At 44.7% G+C, this 20,280-nt stretch overlaps 1 protein-coding gene across 1 annotated transcript; it reads right to left on the bottom strand.

Moving 5' to 3' along the window:
- Nucleotides 1–1,032: 1,032 nt before the first annotated feature.
- Nucleotides 1,033–19,888, bottom strand: cd34 (CD34 molecule). The gene is made up of 8 exons (XM_071540947.1): nt 19,654–19,888; nt 8,146–8,238; nt 7,319–7,605; nt 7,046–7,117; nt 4,476–4,587; nt 4,276–4,328; nt 3,900–4,052; nt 1,033–2,839 (listed from the first exon to the last, which is right to left on the bottom strand). The coding sequence occupies exons 1-8, from the start codon at nt 19,733–19,735 to the stop codon at nt 2,651–2,653; spliced, it is 1,041 nt and encodes a 346-aa protein (XP_071397048.1). The 5' UTR covers nt 19,736–19,888; the 3' UTR covers nt 1,033–2,650.
- Between the last annotated feature and the right edge of the window lie 392 nt (nt 19,889–20,280).

Raw genomic sequence — 20,280 nt, 5'->3', positions numbered from 1 at the left:
CAAGGTTAAATCGGTTGCAAATAACAGGGATGCATGACTGCTGTGCGTATCACACATACAGTAGTATCCAGAGGCATTTACACCTTTTAAATTTGCAACGTATAGGCCTACCAGTTGCTTCAGTTTATAGATGGATTTCTCACAGTATATTTATGTCTCTGTTATGTGCTGCTGTGATGGCCGTACTGTTATGGCATATTGTGACAACAGGGCCGTTATACAGCAGTACTAAATGGCCTTGAGGAAATATTTTCCTTATAGGGTGTGGAGGGCAACAGGGCAGGGTAGGAATTCACATGGGGGTTGATCTTGTGATGAAAGGGAGGGGTGTGAATGGATGGGGATAGATAGTCAGACTGACTGCCACATACGGTCAATGAAGTGACAGAAAATTGATCTAAAAATATGTGGCTGGGAACACGGCAGCAGCATGCACACATCTGATGATGGATAGAGCAGTAGACTGGACTGACAGGCGCGATTGTACCATAATATATACATTTACCAAGAGTTTGTAAAAAGAGACAAGCAAATGACCGGTTAATGTGTTGGTCTGTCAGGCTGTGACCAGAATGCTGGCACATGGTAATCATGAACATGTTCGGTGCCGCTTAGGAAAGACAGCTGGGGGATGTTTTCGTTGCCCCACCCAAACAGTGAAAGACAAAACTGTGTGAAGTGATGTCATTACTACTGCTTATGCGAACCAGCTGTGTGACCTTATGGGCTGTATGGGATTTACATTCCGAGCGTGTGAGAGCACGGGTGTGTGTGTGTGTGTGCACGTGCGTGTATGTGTACACTTGTGCGTCATTGTGCTAGTGCGAGTCTGCAGCAAGTTTGTACACATATGTATGCAATTGATTTCCAAATCAATTGTGGTCTTCTATGGTTAGCAGTCCCATTACTTTTTACAGCACTGAGTACTGTGATAGTTTTTTTTTTTTTTTTTTTCACATAAAGAAAGTGAAGCTGAAAACAAATATGAAAAAAAAGTATTTATTTTTAAGTATTTATTTATTTCATGTTGAATCCAATCTTGCACTTCAGGATGCTAGTAAAATTAAACAGTCACATTGGAATGTTAGAAATGAAAAAGAAAATGAATTGAAAGCAGAAATCAAGAGACATCCAATTTATTTATGCGTTGAATTGATGAAAGTTTGATGAAAAACAGTCATTGCAGTTTCTATGTTTGTTTTTTTTGTTTTTTTGCTTTATTCCCATGGTATGTCCCTTGAAATGGAAGGGCAGAATAATCGAGTTTGGACAAGTACAATTTTTTCTTCTAACACTTCTAGCCCTTGAACACCTTCCTTACTCTAATATGACATGGGTCTAACATTGCAAAGGTGCCACATGTTCTATTCTTACAACATAAGCTATCAAATGAAATTCTTTGGCACAACACAAAGCAAGTGTGAGTACACAGCATGAAAACAAGATAACAGAACAACAAAATCGCCATACCATACACCTCTGCTCCATAGAATACTGATATTAAAAAGAGCATACATATTGAAAAAAAAGAGAATAATACTGACAAATGCGTGGACAGAGCTGACAGAGAGAGGCTCTCCTTGCTCCGAGTCCAAGGCCTTTATGAGTCCGTTAGTAAGTCAGTCAGTGTCATGGTTTTCACCAGTGGCCATAGAGCCACAGTGAGGAGGCCTGTTGACTCCCTGCTAGCATTTTGACTGATCTCAGAACAGCTTGCAAGATTGTACACTTTTCATGGCTAATGTCACATGCACATTCAGGTACATCGCTCACAACACATACTTGTTCAAAGTCTAACACTCATTGTCAAATACACACACACACATACAGTAAGCAAGAGAAGCTTAGATGCATGTATGGATACACACAGTCCATGCACAGTACGGATATAAGGATACATTCACACACGCATACACATGCAGAAATGCAAACACAGACACAAGCACACGCACAAAAACATGTGGGCGCGCACACACACACACACACACACACACACACAATCAATAACTCAATCAAACAAGATCAGAGCCCCATGGATTTTCTCTCTGAGAAGAAGTTTGTAAACAGATTCCAGGCAGTGTGTTTTTTTCCCACTCTCTCTCATGGCTTTACACTAAGGAACAATTTGATTTAATACTCTGTGCTTGTACTTTCTAGTGGAGGGTTTGGTTGATGACATGTGCAGGGACCCTGCTGGGCGTTGACAGCACATGGCTGTGACTCCAGAGGCTGCAGTCATCATGGGAGCCAGTGGTGATTAATGATAAAATATACTCCCACCCCACCCAGAACTGCCCGTCCCCTGTCTCTGGTCTCCAGCCTGAATGCCGTCAACAACCCAGGGACTGAGCCTTCGTCATCATCATCATCATCATCATCATCATCATTCATCACCATCATCACTGCAGTACTACTTTGACTTTACAATGGGGCTGTCCCTCCCGACAGATTGTTGAGGCATACAGCCAAAGGAGGAGTGTCGATGTGGGAGATTGTTCTAGTCCCCGATGTCCACTGTGCTGCGGACTCTCTCTGTGGTTGTGGAGGGGTGGATGCAGAAGGGGAGGGGAGGTGTAGGCGCGTGTGTGTGGGTGAGTGGGTGGGGGGGTGGGGGGGGTAGTTTCTGGGCCGTAATTATCTGTAGACCTTTTCACAGCTCGGTGTCTGCTGTCTTGGCGGTGGAGTGGCCGTTGGTGGGAGGAGGCTGGGTCTTGGCGGGCTCAGGGGACTCTCCGTTGACACTGGGCTTCTCCTGGGTTTCGGGAGGGGGGTTGAGGGGGGCCACAGACACAAGAGTGTTCCCCTGGTTCTCCTCATCTACTGGATAGGTCTCCTCTGCCTGCAAATACAGTACAAGCGCACAGGTCAGTATGTGAAGGCTTACAAAGCAATTCCAACAACTCCATGGTTTCAGGGTACTTGATCCTGGTAGGCTCACACAACTAGCACTGAAGCTGGTCTTCCTTCTTATCTAAATCAGCGAATGCCACACTAAAATGTCAATAGTGTGTGAGAAAGACAGCACATATGTGTGCATCTGTGTGTATGTTGGTGAATGAGTTTTGACTGATGCAGTGATGAAACGGTTGACATACATGTATCAAAGTCCCTGTCACTGACAAAGCAGATATAAAGGGGATTCACTCACTGGATCAGTCTGGACAAATACACTGGATCAGTCACAGTTCTCTCATGAGCATACACACACATGCATAAGACCATAAGACCCCCCCCCCCCCCCCCCCCCCCCCACACACACACACACACACACACACCCTCTGATGTGGTCTTTATCATGTGATGTTGTGAGCGGTACAGAGAGCCAGCTGTGTCTGGCTAGAAGATGAAACAGTGAGCTGTGTAGCTGAATAAGGCAGCGGAGAGCAGGGTGTGGGCCTTTGGATAACACTCTCTCTCCCTCTCTCTCTCTCTCTCTGCATATTCCTCTGTGATAGCTGGCCAACAACATTCCCTAATTAAAAGACTGGCAACAATTCGTTGCAAAGGAAATGTTCACATTTTGATTTCAGATGTAGCAAAACATGAACCTTGCCCAAGAAAATCTATGCGCAGTATTATTGAATCCATAATGAGGGATATAATTTGAAACACCCAAATCCAATCATGATCAAATCCAGCAGGATGTCATACGTAAGGTCGGTGTTTAAAGTTATGTAATGACAAAGCTTCTGGAGAACAATTTAGAACCAATGCAAACATACGCAAACCAATGTAAAACTTTTCAATTCATGGGCACTGTATTGAATGATGTGTGATTGATGGGCAAACCTGTAGAGCCACTAAAATGCAAGTCATACAGCAAATAAATGAGGTCCAGAGTGACAACATACACTGTACATACATACTGAAGTGGAAAAATATGAAAATGTTGCGCTTACCAGTCTAATTCCCTTGGCGTCGGAACCGCGTCTGGTTTTTAGACAGTAACCTCCAATGAGTGCAGCTGCCAGTAGCAGACCAGTGAGCAGCACCGCCACAAATACAGGTGACCCTGATGATGATGGTGGTGTCTTAACATCTGACACACCCAACTACACACACATACACACACAAATTGAAGAGAAAGCATCGTGGTCAAAAGGAGTACGTCAGTGAATTTGTAGTATTTGAAACTACAAATACAAAACAAGATCATCGTTCTTGGGCTGAGTGAATAAGAAAGATAATAGAGCTGAAAGAGAGGCTCAGAGTTGACTTCACTCGCAGATGCCATATGATTCTATGGTTCTCTGACTGTAAGGACTGTGATCTTACCAGTGCTGTCATATTTTCACTCTGGAGGACTTTAGCCAAATTACTCAGCTTAGCTGCAGGGAGAGAAATTTATTTCAGTACTTTTTCAACAGGTCTACTCAATAATTTGTTGTATACCATAATACCATAAGAATGTAGTATAAGGATAACCGTCACAAATACATGAGACATTAAGGTTCATGATTGTCATCAACACCCACCGTCAGGACTGGACATCTTTATTGTGTTGTCGTTTTGGGAGACATCCAGACGACAGGTGTCCAAGTCGCACCATGCTGCAGGGATACTCTGAATAAGGCTTTTAGTTGCCTCCTATAAGAAAGAAGTTGTGTGTCAAATGACAATGTATACTCACAAATCACAACTTTTACCTCTCTGGATGTGCAGCTGAGCACAGAGGAGCAGTGCAGAATCTAAACTGGAAGAGCATCAGGAATGAGGTCAACCTAAACAAACCCCAACAGCCAAAAGTTTGTCACTATATTCATTTGAATTGAACATGAAGTGACTCTAAACTTTGTATAATCCCAAACAGATTTCAGGGTTGCTGTGTACAGCTTCCTACACATGCAACAGAGTACAGACTATATCTCTCTGGGGATGATAATTAGGGCGGAGGGCTAAGTAGTGAGCGTCTGAATCTGTCCAGCTAACCGTCTGTGCGTGAAGGCCTTTGTGTGTGTAATGGAGGCAAAACGGAGTTGGATGGAAAACAGCTTGCTGACCACACCTTCTCTCTCCCACCTTAACCCTAAACTATGATATCACAGCATTGCACAAGTTTGGGCTTTGTGACTTGGGAACACTCTCTACTCTCTGTAATGTGATCCAGACAGCGCTCATTTCCCCAGAAGTTCTCTCTGAATAAACCCTGGATCCTCTGTCAGCTGGGAGGGGGCCCACAGCTGGCCTTTGCTATAACACCCAGTTCCTTTAGGCAGGGAGGAAGGAACTGCTTCAGGCCCCCCTTGCCCCCTTATACACCATCCACCCTGAACTGATACAGCACATGTGTCCTATTCTCCTCTCCATCTGTCTATTTCACTTGTGACCCATTAAATATTTGTTTCAGGAATGTTTTCTCATAACGCACGTTCCTCGGCTTGACCTCACGTTCCCTCATGCGCCCATGGATGGAGTTCTGATGAGTTAAGTCTGCGTTCGAATAAAGACATTTGGCCAACGTGAACGTTTTCTTTGGGACTTACATAGGATGTGAGGAGAGTGAGATTAATGTGTGTGTTTTTGCTATTTTGTAAATGTCTTATTATTAGACACTGCCTTTTTTAGTGGCTGTTGACATGATATAAGAGCAAGGGCTGCCACTTCTCATGGAAATTTACAGGACTTGTTTTGGTGCCCACATTCTGGGACTTTACTCATTTTCCACTACTTTGGAGCAATCTTGGTTTATTGAATTCGCTCCATGGATACAGTGCTTAAAGACGATTCGTTTATCAAGGTCCTTCAAGCCATTCAACCACTCTTACTGTGAAGAAAATAACCTGCTTTTTTTTTTACCACATGCTTTTTGAACTAATCATCAGAAGGCCAAGGTTTCTGGCACTGTGATCCATGTTTAGTTTCAGGTTGAGTTGGACAGATGACTTCAGCAGATGATCCCAGCTCTGTGGATGTTACAGTAATCACCCAAACTGACTCAGGCTCTGATGTAGAGGCTGATGGGGGAATGTCGATTGGGAACTGACCTGCTGCTCTGGCTCTGTGAACCGGGAGTGACATACTGTAGCTCAAACAGTTTTAGTAGAAGGTCATACGTTGAATTTGCTGTGCTCTGGGACATCATCTAACAAGTGAGCACAGTCCATGGTAATATGAGTTAACAGTGAGGGGGTGAACTGTAATCATCTGGTATGATGGCTCCAGTGCTAATGTGTAAATGTTTTCTAGTATTAGTAAAGGGGTCATCAGCAGGGCGTAGATATCCTTGCTATTCTGCTGTGACTTCACATGCACACTGAATTCAATATCTCACTGTTTCACCCCATTTTTCTAAGCTGACTGCAACAAAAAAACAGCTGTCATAAAACAATGCTAAGCCAGTGAATTGGCTATCTGTTATATTAAAAAAAATTAAAAAAAACTCCAAGCCACAGAATGAGGCCCCACCCTTGCTATTCCTCCCTGTGACCTGTGAGACCCCAGAGCAAAGGACTACCCAGGGAGGAAACACCAGTCCTCCTCTTCATCTGTCTCCTGCCAGGAACACAGCATCAAGATTTACAACGGCTGAAGAATGTCTGAGAAAGGATCTGCCTTTGTCAGGCCCATATTTCCAACTGTAGCCCTTTAAAACATATTCATCTTCTTCCTCTAAGTGGAGCAAGCCACTTCCTTCGGAGCCAAGGTGCAAGGGGGCAGATAAAGGTCTCGGTAAAGGGAACGTGCCATTAGAGGGTAACGGAGCCCAGTTCTCTTCCCTCATTTCCCTGTGACCTACATGGGGCATGCTGATATCTCAGCGGTTGGCAGCACGGCGCTGCCTGTGGCTGCCAGGGACCAGCGGAGGGCTGTTGTGACAAGCTGAATGACAGATAGATGGCGGTAGGATGTAGCCTTCAATGGGTTCAATGAGTCAAGGAGAGCGTTTATTGATTTAATGAAACCATGAATACGTCTGCTGCAACATTGTAAAACAATTTGCTAACTGTATTAATAAATGGTGGATGACTATGTAATAATAATATTCTGCTTGTACATTCTTATTACACAAGAGAGATAGAGACCTTGAAAAACTTGTGATACTCACACAGTCATTTGTTTTCACTCTAGCCTCAACAGCGTTATTTTCAGCGATCGCTTCAACACACTTCACATCAGGCTGCGGAGACAGTGGGCCAGGTCAGAAAGACAAATGAGTCAGGTCAGAAGAAGACAGAAAACTTTGTAAACTATGGGAGGACATGCACATATGGTTGTAGCTGTTAGAACATTGGATAACATAGATACTAACATGTTAATAATAATGCCAAGTTGTCTGCTTTTACACTAGTGGCAGCATTGATTCCAGAGGTCTACTCACCACCACTAGCTGAGGACGATGAGGGACGACAGCTGGGGCATCAGTGACTAAAGCCTCCATAGCACTGGGGGCAACAGTGGTCCCTGAGGTGCCAGATGTCTCAGCTCCAACCAGGCTATCAGCATTTGGTACAGCAGTTAGAATGGACACATGGAATGACCCATCTCCAGGAGCCACGGTGGCAGCAGAGTCTGCGCTGACAGGCATGGTGACGGCGGCATCATCAGCGGGGGCACCTGCATCAGGGGCAGCAGTGGCATCTGCATCTGCTGGAGAGACTGTGGCCCCTAAAAACACAATGAAATGACAACATCTTTATTTGACGCTGTGTTTATGCGCATAATTATGTGTCATGAACAGGTCGGTAAATGGTCTTCTTGACCTTGTACAGTACAATTTATGCAGGAGGTTACAGCTAATATGTCAACAAACTAAAAGATTCTGCCTTTTTATTTTTTACGTCTGGATGCACAAAAACTGTATTTTGTTGGTGTTGCTATCAGATCATCAAAACCAGACATGGAAATAGTCAGGCTTTCATTGTGTTTGGAATTGTACAGTCTAGATTCAAGCCAACCACAATATGCATGCAAGCAATGCAAAGAGATCGAGAGGGAAAACAATAAAGCGAGATTTAGAAGATGCAAAAAGATGAAATCCAAATTTAAGAATAAGATCTCAAAAAACTCATTGAAGTATAGCCTTAGCCAGTATTAACACTTGGTCTCCTTGTCTCAAGCCTGAGTGAGAATCTTTATCCTTTCATTCACTGGAAGAGCTTTCAATCAATCATGATTGCTAATTGCATGCTCATATAGGCCCCCAACCTGGGTCAGCAGCGCTGTCAGGTGCTCCTGGATCAGCTGCAGGTGAAACTGTGGCATCTGTTCCAGCATCGTCATCTTGACACATCACCCCATCTGCGAGGGAGAGAGAAAGAGACGGAGAGACAGAGACAGACAGAGAGAGACACACACACATTGACCTTGACTTTCATCTGATGAATCAATGCTCATAATTATTGGATAAATAAAAGCTTCTGCAGTGTATCTTGAGCTGCAGTGAACACATTTAAGGTAAGTGATTCCACAGCCATACAATTGGTGATCAAATGGTTCAGTATATGATAAATCCAATCCTAAAAATTATGCTAGTCTTCGAGATGCCCCCGGCTGCTGCAGCTGACTGTTAAACCCCAATTAAGCCACACTTCCCATGTAAGATTAGCTGGAGATGAATTTTCTAACACATGGGTGGCATGTTTGTGTGAATGTGGCCAGGGTGAGCCAAAACCTCATGCCCAGGCCTATGACGCCAAACCAATTTGGCCTGTTTGCTTAGGAGCCCCAACTAATTAATAGCCAAATATGGGCTAATTCTCTGTCCGCAGCCTATACAAATAAACAGCTCAGCCAAAGGGTCATGGCCTCCAACACCCATCCTCTGGGGGAGATCCTGTTTCTGTAATATCATTGGGATTAGGTTGGGTGGTAAAGGGTTTCTCGGACTCATAACTCATGTGAGTTTATGTGCGGTCACTGGATGGATGAACTATGGCTTGCCTTGGAGGCTAAGGAGGGTATAGTCGTATTTAAATATGATCGCTAAATATGCTTTATGTGGACAGATAAATGCAAGAACTCTCTTGAACAATGTTGATATAAGCAATTGCCTAGTGCTGTTGGATAGCCTATTAGCAGGCAAGCATTTTAGACCTGTAAACTCATTGTCACCAAGGTTTCAGAATGCGAGCAAACGTTCCATGAGAAAGAGCCGGCTCTGCTCCACTGATGTCAATACCAACCTCTCAGCTGTGTGGTCTTATTACACCCACACACACACAGCTCTTTCTGCCACAGCTGAGCCCCTTGGCCTCACTGCTGCAGTCATGAGGGAATCTAGTGTGTGTTCAGGTGCCAATCAGGGATCACACTGCCTATCAAAAGTCATGAAAAAGTAAGACTATACTGTACCAATGTAACACACGAATGAAAGTCAACATTCAAGGCTAACATAGACTACAGCATTGTACTTGGATTTATCCTGCACCACAATGTCTAAAGACTTTCTGTCATGTAGAAAGAAACCAGTATGGTTTGTAAACCTCAGACCAGTTTTCAGTAGACCAGTTGTCATCTAACCAAAATGCCGCAATCAGAGGAAATATGTGTTTGGTATACCACTACCATTATTTAGTAAATCATCAAAGGCATTTATATCATTATGGTGGATTTAGATGTTGAGTGTGTTTGCACCCCTATAAACATGACTGACTTTAACAAACTTTGGAATGAGTTTTCCAGTTCCTAGCTCCTTGTAGGGATGTTAGCACCCCAAACAAAAGTTGCGTCAATGTTTCCCTTGATTAACAGCTGCCAAGTGGCCACCATGATACCATGTGTCCAGCACTGTAGACTGGGCCCTGTAAAGTATGCCTCCCTCCTGCAGTGCACTTTATCTTGACAGTGGCGTCAACTGGTTGAACATTGTGCAGAGCAGGTCACACACTGCATTTCAACTGGCATAAGTGGGCGTAAATCCTGAATGTTTAACTGTGCTATTAGTGTCTTTAGCTAACTCCCTCTGGCCTGAGCAACTATGTTTATTGGTATAATAATCTGGAACCAAAACGCTGCTTTAGCCTGCGCACCACTAAATGAATCGGGTGCTACAGTTTATGCCTCATGCTTATAAAGACTTTGCTTACAAGAAGTCGAAGTTGGCTGATACCCAAGATTACATGTACGCTGAAGAAAATGTCTTGCCTTGAATGTTTTGCAAAGTACTTCAGTTTCTAAGCAGTTCTTTGTAAGTATTTCCTGTATAGTGGCGACTTGAAGAAGAAAGGTTATTTATGATTTAAACCTTTAAACTCCCTAGTCCCCCGGGAGAGTATTAATCACTATACTAATGTGTTCTCTTGTCTTCTGCACACATATTACATGTAGAGATAACATTCTGCACACGCACACACACACACACACACACACACACACACGCATTCTGCTCACCTCCGCCTTTGTCACACGCCTAAACTCTGGGCACCGTGACAGGAGTTTATACACAGTAACACTCCACACCACTGTAGACACAGACACCTCAGACAGCTGGGTGAGAAGTCTCACCGAGCTTCCAGCCAGGCCCCTCGGCACCGAAACCAAGCCTAAAGACTTCCAGTCTCAACACAAACACGGGGAAATATACATAACACTCCTACACCATATAAACACAACCTTGGCCTCTCCCCAGAGAGTGTTTTGATGAGCTTAGAGAGCATGAGGCCAGGACTCCAGACTATGAGACCTCTGGCCTCGAGTAAATCCCGCTCCTCACTGCGCTCTGCACTACTGGGCTACATCAAGAGGATTTCCTGCCTCGGCTGTCCTCCCCGGAGCTTCCAACCTGGGTGTTCCAGTCTTTGACGTGGTGTGGTGGGTAGCCACGGCAGCTGTACAGCACTAAATTACGGGTTAAAGAGAGGACGTGACAAGAGCCTGGGATAGTGAGTGACAGTTCAAATGCTTTTTTTTTTGCCTGTGGTCAGAGAAATCAACAACAATTACATGGCAGGACAAAGACAGACATATTTTACAGGCAAATGGCAAATGTCATTTGGTGGACACTTTAAGTACCTTACATGAATTTTGCATGTATTTTTAGTATGGGTGGCAGTGTAAGTGCCTTGGTTTATCCACGGAGCTTTGCAGGACCAGAACAGGAAAGTGATTGTCGACACACCGCTGCAATGTGTTGGAGGGAAGAGCTGCTAAATTGCGGGACTGTAGGCTGACCCTACTGCACTTCATGTGCCTTGCTTTATTCACCGAGGGGATGAATATATTTCCACTAGGATGAGGTAAGCAACTCTATATTCTGAAGTCAGTTCCACTGTAAAGATATCAGATATCTGTGCAGGACCATAAATAAGGTAGAGCTATAATCTCTTGGAAGAGCTTCAAGAATTTCACAACTGACTGCAGTGGATTATATATGAAGAAAAAGATGAAGAAATGTCATGAGAAATGAACTGCATATCATCCCTCACTGCGTGAATCCTGTATGTCCACACACTGAACATAAATAAGATAGACCTGCAAGGCTGACACACACACACACACACACACACACAGACACACACACACACACACACACACACACACACACACACACGCACACACACACTGGGCTCCTGCATCACACTAACTGACGTGGACAATGAGGGACAGTGGTGAGATTAGTTTTTATTAGTGTTGCTATAGCAAATAAGGTTTCCATTGCAGATGTCTGGGGCCCAGGCGCTAGCTGTGTGCCAGGAGAATCACCAGTATCACCGCTCCAGGGCAGCAGACTACAAAAGACTCGGGGGAAAGCAAGGAGGAGAGATGATAAGGTGGCAGGGGAGAGCGTCTCTTATCATCAATTTACGTGCTGTAGTTGTTATGGAAGCCAGATCCTACATTTGGTTCTGTTTCCTCCAGACAGCCTCCCCTCAACTCTCTCCCTCATCAGGGAAAAGCCTTCCAACTCCCCGTTACATTCTGACAGGCACACACCCATATGACAGCCACACACACACACACACACACACACACACACACACACACACACACAGAGGTAGAAAGAGAGAGAGAGTGAGAGAGAGAGAGTGAGAGAGAGAGAGACACTTGAAGAGCGTAACTGTGAGATTGTTTCCCTGGAGAGATAATCAATCTGAAATGCTGATACTATCTTGTTAAGACAAATAAAGAAAGGCATGGACTTCTTAGTCATTTCTTGGTGTTATTTTTTATGAGCTACAGTAGTGATTTGCTGCTTTGATTTTGGATTTTTGCTATTTTTTATGCAAATGGACCATTGCTTTTTCTCAGGCTGTTACAGCCCATAGAGCACTACTGCATGCATTGGGGGTATCCAGACATGCATGTACACAATGCTTGCACATTAAGTGTGTGACTATACGCCTATACTGTATACTCTCTGTACCATGGATTTCCAGAGACAGGTTACACCTCCTCTGGTGACTTTTGCCATTTGGCTCCTGTAAGCGATCTGGCCTATTTGCCCTAAGCTCAGCTGACTCCTGGGGCATTCAGCTAGAACAGAGCCATCAGCAGGCTGCATGAGTGGAGTGTTAACTGCTCCCCACGCTCCGTCTGCCTTCATCACCCGCCCGCCACTATACCTCAATTACAGCCAGCTGCAGCCAAAGTGATTGTGTGCGTACTTGGAATATCAGTGTAAGTTTATTTTGAATGGGGCTATCTGGTCCTGTACACTCTCACTCACCATATCCCTGCCTCACTCATCTGTCTCGGCCTCTCCCATTCTCTCCCTCACGCTGGAGTCCAGCTGGCACTGTGATTGCCATCTTTTACCCTTCCTGCTCTTCCCCTGCTTGGATGTAGGGTGGGGTAGCCCAGGGAAATCGCAGTGAAAACAAACACGGTCACACCAGATTAAACGGGGGCAGCCAGAGAGTGTGAGGAGGGGACAGCCGTTCATTACACATGGCCTTTGTGGATGAGGCCCGCTTCCTCTCTTTGGGGAGACTGGGGAGGAGTCCTGAAGAGGGAGGAGGAGTGCTGCAGCTGCAGTAAGTCTCCTTAGGGAGCCCTCTCCCTCCCTGCATGTGTGCTGTGGAGTCCCTGACATCATGCAAAAGGGGGACAAGCTTCAGCCCTAAAGCCCAAGACTTGCATTTGACCTCCACCCAGACCATGGAGACAACACCTTGGCTGTCACCATGTGCTACACCCTCCCTTCATTCCTTATCCGAGTCCCCCCTGTTTCCAGATGTCCACACCAGACCCTGAAGTCCCCCCCTCCTCCTTCCTCCTCCCCCTTCCCTGTTATGAGTATGTACCCTCAGCTTAGGTCGAGTCTGGAATTCCTCCAGTCCCCCAGACCCTCCAGGGAATGCTGGGACTGAGGAATGCTCCTGGAGGGTGGATTTACTAAGTGGCTGACCAGGGTGGACAGCGGGAGATGGGATCCCATTTCTGCCTGTCAGCAAGGATACTATACCCTGCATTCATTGGGACGCCATCCTCGAGGTGATAGTGTGGCCTCATTAGCGTACAGTAAGCACTAGAACATCGTCCAACCTCTGGGAAACTTAGAGAAAAGGATAAAGATGCAGAAAAACCAACCTACTGCAATGGAATGGTACCAATGTAACCATGGAGACCAAATACAGTCCAGTTTGCTGCTTTGGCCAGACAGACATTACAAACACTACTGTAAAACCACAAACTGGAACAAAATAAGTCCCAGGAATATACCGATGGGATCCCCAGTCCTCCATGAGCCCGAACGTGAGAACTGTTTATGTTTCTGCATAGACTGGTGGCAAAAGTTGACTTTTCAACCCTGCCCACGCCCCTGGTGTTTTTAAACAAAACACAAGAAGGGATTGAAAAACAATTAAAAGGAATTAACAACAGGTCTGGAATGTTATCCATGCACATCCTCGGACAGGATGTGGCTGTCACGGCACGCGGTACGCAGTGACCTCTCAGAGCTGCAGAGGTGAACATGCCGGGGGCCTACAGATAATACCTACCAGCCCCCATTTATATAGAGCCACACTTCTGGCACAAGATTACAGCCACACTAACCGCTATCGTGGGAATACAGCACAGGGACTGTCCTCTGCATCATAGTAGCCTGATTCTATTGTTGTAACGTGATGTAATTTAAAAATTTCTCTCTCCTTGTGCAGTGATGCAAATCTGATTTTAAAAACCCAAGGTTTGAGAAAAGCCTGACACAAAAATGTGAATGTTTTTGAGAAGAAATTATAATATTATGATTGATAGCAGCTAATGAGCACTGTTTTTATTCACCCATTTTCTCATTAAAATAGTTTCGAAAGGGCCTCTGAAACTTAAAACCTTTGTTTCCAAAACAGGCCATCCATTTTGTTAGGGGAAGATAAGTTGGAAACACCAGCTGCTTAGAGAGGCTACAGCAGCTAGCTGCTCTCCTCTCTCTGTCAGAACCAGCACTGGGCTGCAACAGCAGATGTCCATGGACCGCTTCCAACTACCTCTTGACATGAGACTGTGGTGTGGGGAGAGGCTGTAAAAGGATATCTAAACGTATAGCCCTTAACAATCTGGCTCCAAACTATGATTTAGAATAAGGAGCCACAGTGGAGCAGGGAGAAGCAGAATGAGAAATAATAGGAATAGTCTGATAGTGTTCCTGATATGGTTCAATTCTGCAATTGTCTTCTCTTACCAAAGAAAAAAAACCTGCACAGAAAGCAGGGCCTCTTACAAGCACACATACTGTACAAACACACACATACAAATGTGAATGTGAGTGCAGTGCCCCAAACCAGTACCTTCAAGAACAGCAAAAGGGCACAATCTTGTGTTTTCAATTAGGCAGTTGGAGCCATGTATTATGCATGGCTCCAACGACATGCCTCTTACTGAACATTAATTACCAGGAGCAATTATTCTGGCAGTGAAAAAGGCCTCAGCCAAGGCTCATTAACTGCTTTTATTCCCCAGGGTAAACAGTATACACCACCATAAAGACAGCCTTGCCGTCTCCTCTGACATAAACGCTGTACTATACACCCATTGCGGTCTATTGAGATTTGCTGTGACATCACCGCAAAATGGGATCTGTCAAAGTAAGGAGGATCACGGACTTGTTGCTGAGGTTTCAATTTTCAATGCTGGGATGACGCAAGGGGCAGTGTGTGCTTCCAAGTTAATGTTTTGGAATTTACACTAATCTCGAGGTTGCTCATTAGTTGAACATAAGGTGACTTCAATCTGAGCAGTGATATCTGGAGCTACTCGGTGCGGCTTGCCCTGCCAAGGTTGCTGCGTTGAAAATGAAGGAGAAACAGGAGGAGCGGGCTCTTTCTCCTTTCTGCTGTTAAAGCCCAACAGCTGTAAAATTGCAGCAGGGTGCCAGGGGAACAAGGAACAATAAGCTCACCAGAACAGCAGTAATTGGAAAAGGAAGATTTGAATGCTAGCACAGCGTCTGCTATTCATTAAGACTGTTTCGCTAGGTAAATATTGTTGCTAGACAATCTATTTCTCCTTGTCAACTCCTGGATGATCATTGGAGTGGCGGTGACAGTGCATTTGTTTTCTTATCATTAATATGTTTTCACTGGAATGGAGTCGATAGGCTCTAACGGAAGATCATTCAGATAAAGAAAACTGATTTAAGGACGTGTTCCCTTTGTTATGGCGATTGTGCTGATGAAGTCTAGCAGATGAGGTAATAGAGTGGATGCCAGTAACGGGCGGTGTTTGTTAAAAATGTTTCAGTGATTTCAGCTTTATCCTGACTTGCCTCTCAGTTGAAGAAATCACTGAAGCAAGTGCATGGCAGTTTGACGGTACACAGTCTCCAGGTTTAATTACTTTGCGAGCTCTCATGGTTCTTCAGCCATGACTTTGGGCCCAAGAGGACACACACCCTGGACTGACATAAGACCACTATCTGCCAAGGCTTATGTAAAAGACCCACACCCTCCAGCAGATGACGTGAATCAAACTTCACCATCACAACTTGGGACTGAAGGAATGCTGGTCAATAGCTGAGGGCCATGAGAAAGAGAGTGGCAATATTCTGCCCATGTTGATGTTGGCAGGGGAGGCTGCTGTCTGGGAAAGAAAACGTTGCACATTCATATGCAAGGAGATATGGATGCTGATTGCAACAATGGCAATGACGTGCCTCTATCTGTGCACCCTATGCTGTCCATTCGGTTTTTTTAGGTGTTTACTTTTTCTAACAGAATTCAGGAGTCTATGAGGTCATGTGTCTCTGCTGTGTGCCTCCTTTTTTGTCTAAATGAATTCAGACTTCATGGTTTATGCCATCCTGAATGACTGAGTGTATCAGGGAAGGCTTTCAAAATGCCAATCAAGTGCTTGTTATGTAAAGGATGCCTACTGAGCTATGGCAGTGGCACACAAACACATGCACGCACACCAACTTTGGAATCTCCCAACCATGAGAATGCACGTTATACCCCAATTTATTTATATCCCCAGTATTCTAATAGCAATTATCACAGCTAACTCTACTACGCCGTAGGCGTGACTTAGCAACAGAAACAGCCATTGTAGGTGACAAGCTGAACTGTGAAATAAAAGATGTTTTTCCCCTTCTCTAAAGCAGATTTCAAGTTTGGGTTTTCCCCCAAAACTTTGAGAGAAAGACGGCTTATAACGTACTCCAAGAGGCGTTGAATGACATCATCCAACATCGCAGACCATGCCCATTTCAGCGCTACATATTTGTGAGCCTGCATAACTGCTGAATGAGAGCCATGGGAAGTGGGAATATAAACTAAATCTGTGTTTGTCAGAGAGTCAGCCTGATTGGCTGGCTTAGATATGATGAGGATGTTAGCTCAGATAAACACATTCATCATTCAACTGTATCAAAGGCTCTCATCTGACTCTCATCCTGCCCGCTCTCTACTCATCTCCCTGCTCTTGTTTGTCTGAATCGGTGGTTGTAACCTCTAAAACTAAACTGAGATGTTGTTGCTGGCAGCACATGGCATCAACTGAGCTGTGGATGTGCACCACTGGAATGCACCTCTTGGGTCAGGTGCTTAGGGAAGTTTATACACAATCCTCAGCATACAAGACTTCAGTCGCTGCCTGCAGTAGGCTTATACAACATGTGGAGGCTAATCTCTGTAGTGCAAGATACTCTGCTTAGTTAACACAGTGATGCCACATTGTCTTTGACTTGGACCAGTGCCTGCTCTTGTTTTTTCTCTCCTCGAGGAACACTGCATGCTATCTGACTCCATGAATATGCCTGTTTGGATGAGTGATAAGCCTGAGGCCTCTGTGAATTGAGTTTATTGGTTTCCATGGTTTCCACATATCTCCAGTGGTCTGTGTGTGTGTGTGTTTCATGCTTGGTCTCTTTTTAAAATAGCACAAAGGGTATTTTTAAGACAGGCCTGGGATCAGCTGCCTCTCCCTTCGGCTTTTGGGGCTAATGATATCACTGCCACCAAATCTGATGTGGCATTGATTAAACCTCCTGATCCACAGCAATTCCACACAGAGGGGGAACAAGACACGACAAGACAGGAACTGTGCTGTGGACGGCCTCTTGATTTAGCAGACATGGTGACATGACAAAGAGTCTTCTTTATGTAGATCAAGCCATAATGGACCATGAAGCATTAAAATTGTCTATGTCTGGTAAAGAATGAATATTAACGTCATGGAACAAGACCTCTGACCCATGCACCACTATAATCAGACAGTCTTAGACTTATGAAAAGGGTGTACGAGGAGACAGATGGCCTCGTTGACTTGTCTGGTGGCTGGGAGGAAGTGCAGCATATGGAATCTGTACATAAGAAGAAATAGCCGCTCCAATATACAGCTGGTCAGCACAGATTGCTAGAATTGGCACAGCATAGGCGCAATCCACTATTATGTGCATATTCAAGTTTGCTGGAGATTTTCCGGTGTTGTTTTCAGAACCATATGCTGACCATGCCTCTGCAAATTCACGCTGCAGTGCCACTTGGACACAAGTGTCAACAATGTAGCAGGCCTGTGTGAATGGAGGACTATGGTTGGATGTGGTAGGGAACTGGTGACGGGTCAGCAGACTTGTGACAACACCCTTGTGCTGTTCTTAAAGTAGAAATCAGAAGCTGTTGGCTAAAACCTGAAAGAGTGTTGGAAGGTTTGTGCCAATATTAGATCCTAATTCAAACTGTTTATCAAGGTCAGTTACTGCATTGTTTCTAAGAGCAATTAAAATCTGAAGTCTCCATGGATCTCAATCTGTGTCTCTAGCAGTGGAGATGGGCAATCAGTGAGGATAACAGAGTGGGCTAACTTTTTTTAGGAACAAAAGTTATGTATCTATCTATATATATATATATATATATATATATATATATATATGTATATATATGTATATATTTATGATTGGTCATACCTGTTGACAAAATATGTTATCTAGTGCCTTAAAATGTTGTCCATGTGTCATGGCTTTAATTTCTTGGTAGGGAGGGGTGAGGGTAATTAGATTTCCATGTAAATCTAATTACCAGTTGGGCTGCTGATGCAGATGGTATGTGCTGTGCCTCTAATGTGCATACAGGGAGCATGTTCCACCATCTCATGATCTTTTCCCTTTTAAAGTAAACCCCTCTCTAGTTATTTTCATCAGTCTTGAATACTCTTCCTAGTCTTCCCAAAGTCAGTCCAAACCGTTTACTGCCCCTGTGCCCATAGATGGGGCCTAACAGCTCTGGAGAAGTCATTATATTGGGCCGGACTAGAACCAGTCCCCCTTTACAACTAGCAAGACAGCTACACCATCCAAGCCATACATCACCCTGCAATTAGCATCAGGCCAGACTGGTTTGGAGTGGACTGCCCAGGGAGTCCATATGGGAGAGGTGGAGGGAGGGGAGGCACCCATAACAACCTCTCTATACAGCGCAACACACACACACACACACACACGCACATGGACACACCTACTGTACGCAGACCTAATATACACTGTGCGCCGGGCATCAAGTTGAGCGAACTATTTTTGCTCCCTGCTGAATCAACATGTGTGCTGTGGTCACTTCCCGCTGTCTTGCACACATGAAGCTCACACACAAACAGACATAAACATGTTTTGCACATACAAATGCAACACACGCATCCTGTTCACTAATAAAATAAACATGTATCCTTACTGAGCACACTGGAGTCCCAGTCAGAAACAGGATGAGTGAGGTGATGTGAGGCAACCACACAGCATCGCAGCATGTATAACCCACAAACCATACAGTTTATCCTATTTGTTTTTAAAAACAAAGATACATTTTTAAATTTTGTCTTTTCATCCTTACATAGCATGCCACACACACACACACACACACACACACACACACACACACACACACACACACACACACACACACACCAGCTCCGCCCAGACGCACTGCAGGATGTAGTGCATAATTATTCTCAACAGCAACTTTCCACTCCTGAGCAGATCCTTTGTGTCTACAGCCACCCCACCACTAATGTTTTACCATGCTTCCCTCTGTCTGTCTGCCCAAACGCTCCAAGCTGCCTCATGGCACGACACAACAGAACACACGCTCAAGTGGTATGTAAAAGCCCCAGTTCATGTACACATTTAAACTACAAAGTAAGACTGCTAGGAGTCGGGGAAACACAAAGCTAAACTATTTCCTTTTCTCCTGCATGAAGAAAAAAACTGAATCCCACACACAACGTCAGAATCTGAGTGGATAGATAACTTTCTAAGGAGAGGGGACAGTTGAGAGTAAGAGTGGTACTCACTGTTGAGCAGCAGAGCGCAGAGCAGCAGGGCTACAGCCATCCCTCTCCACAGCCCATTCATTCTCCACATGGACGCAGCCATCCTCTCCTGGTCAGCGCAGCCGGCGTGAGTGTGTCCCTGTAAGAGTGTGTGAGAGTATGAAAAAAGTGCGCTGTGAGCGGGCGGCGTGAGTAAGTGAGTGAGTGAGTGAGTGTGTGAGGGCCGGGGGAGTTGTGAGTTTCCTGTGAGGTCTGTGTGAGCGGGACAGACAAGCAGGATAAAGCCTGGCTTGTGTTCTGTGGCTCTTTATATGGCTCCACTCCTTTGGCCTCTCTCTCACTCTCTCTCTCTCTCTCTCTCTCTCTCTCTCTGCTCTTTCCACACCCCTTTTCTAACTGCTTGCTGTTAACCCCCTCTCCCTCCTCCCCTCCCTCCCTGTGTGTGTACAGTATGCACTAGCATGAGGTAAAAAGTGGATGGGGTGGGTACTATGTATGTTAGTGGGTGAAACTTGACATCAAGTTGAGCCTTATCTTAGTCATAATATTATATTTCCTGATGAAAATATGTTATTAACCACTGTAATGACAAAATGCTACTACTATGAGTTACTAATCAAAGCCAATTACACACAGACTGACTGATGT

Source organism: Centroberyx affinis, unplaced genomic scaffold (genome assembly GCF_046629955.1).
Source record: "Centroberyx affinis isolate AG114_WGS23_722 - 3 ecotype Tasmania unplaced genomic scaffold, CSIRO-AGI_Caff_v1 ptg003752l_1, whole genome shotgun sequence".
In the NCBI taxonomy this organism is placed as follows: domain Eukaryota; kingdom Metazoa; phylum Chordata; class Actinopteri; order Beryciformes; family Berycidae; genus Centroberyx; species Centroberyx affinis.
Note: the sequence above shows the minus strand (reverse complement) of the source record. Positions and strands in the feature narration are given on the sequence as shown.

Coding starts and splice junctions, on each gene's coding strand:
- cd34 (XM_071540947.1), bottom strand. CDS start 19,735: ATGGCTGCGTCCATGTGGAGAATGAATGGGCTGTGGAGAGGGATGGCT. Junction 8,239..19,653: donor CTGCGCTCTGCTGCTCAACA/GTGAGTACCACT, acceptor TCTCCCTCGCAG/ATGGGGTGATGTGTCAAGAT. Junction 4,053..4,275: donor GTGAAAATATGACAGCACTG/GTAAGATCACAG, acceptor ATGTGTGTGTAG/TTGGGTGTGTCAGATGTTAA.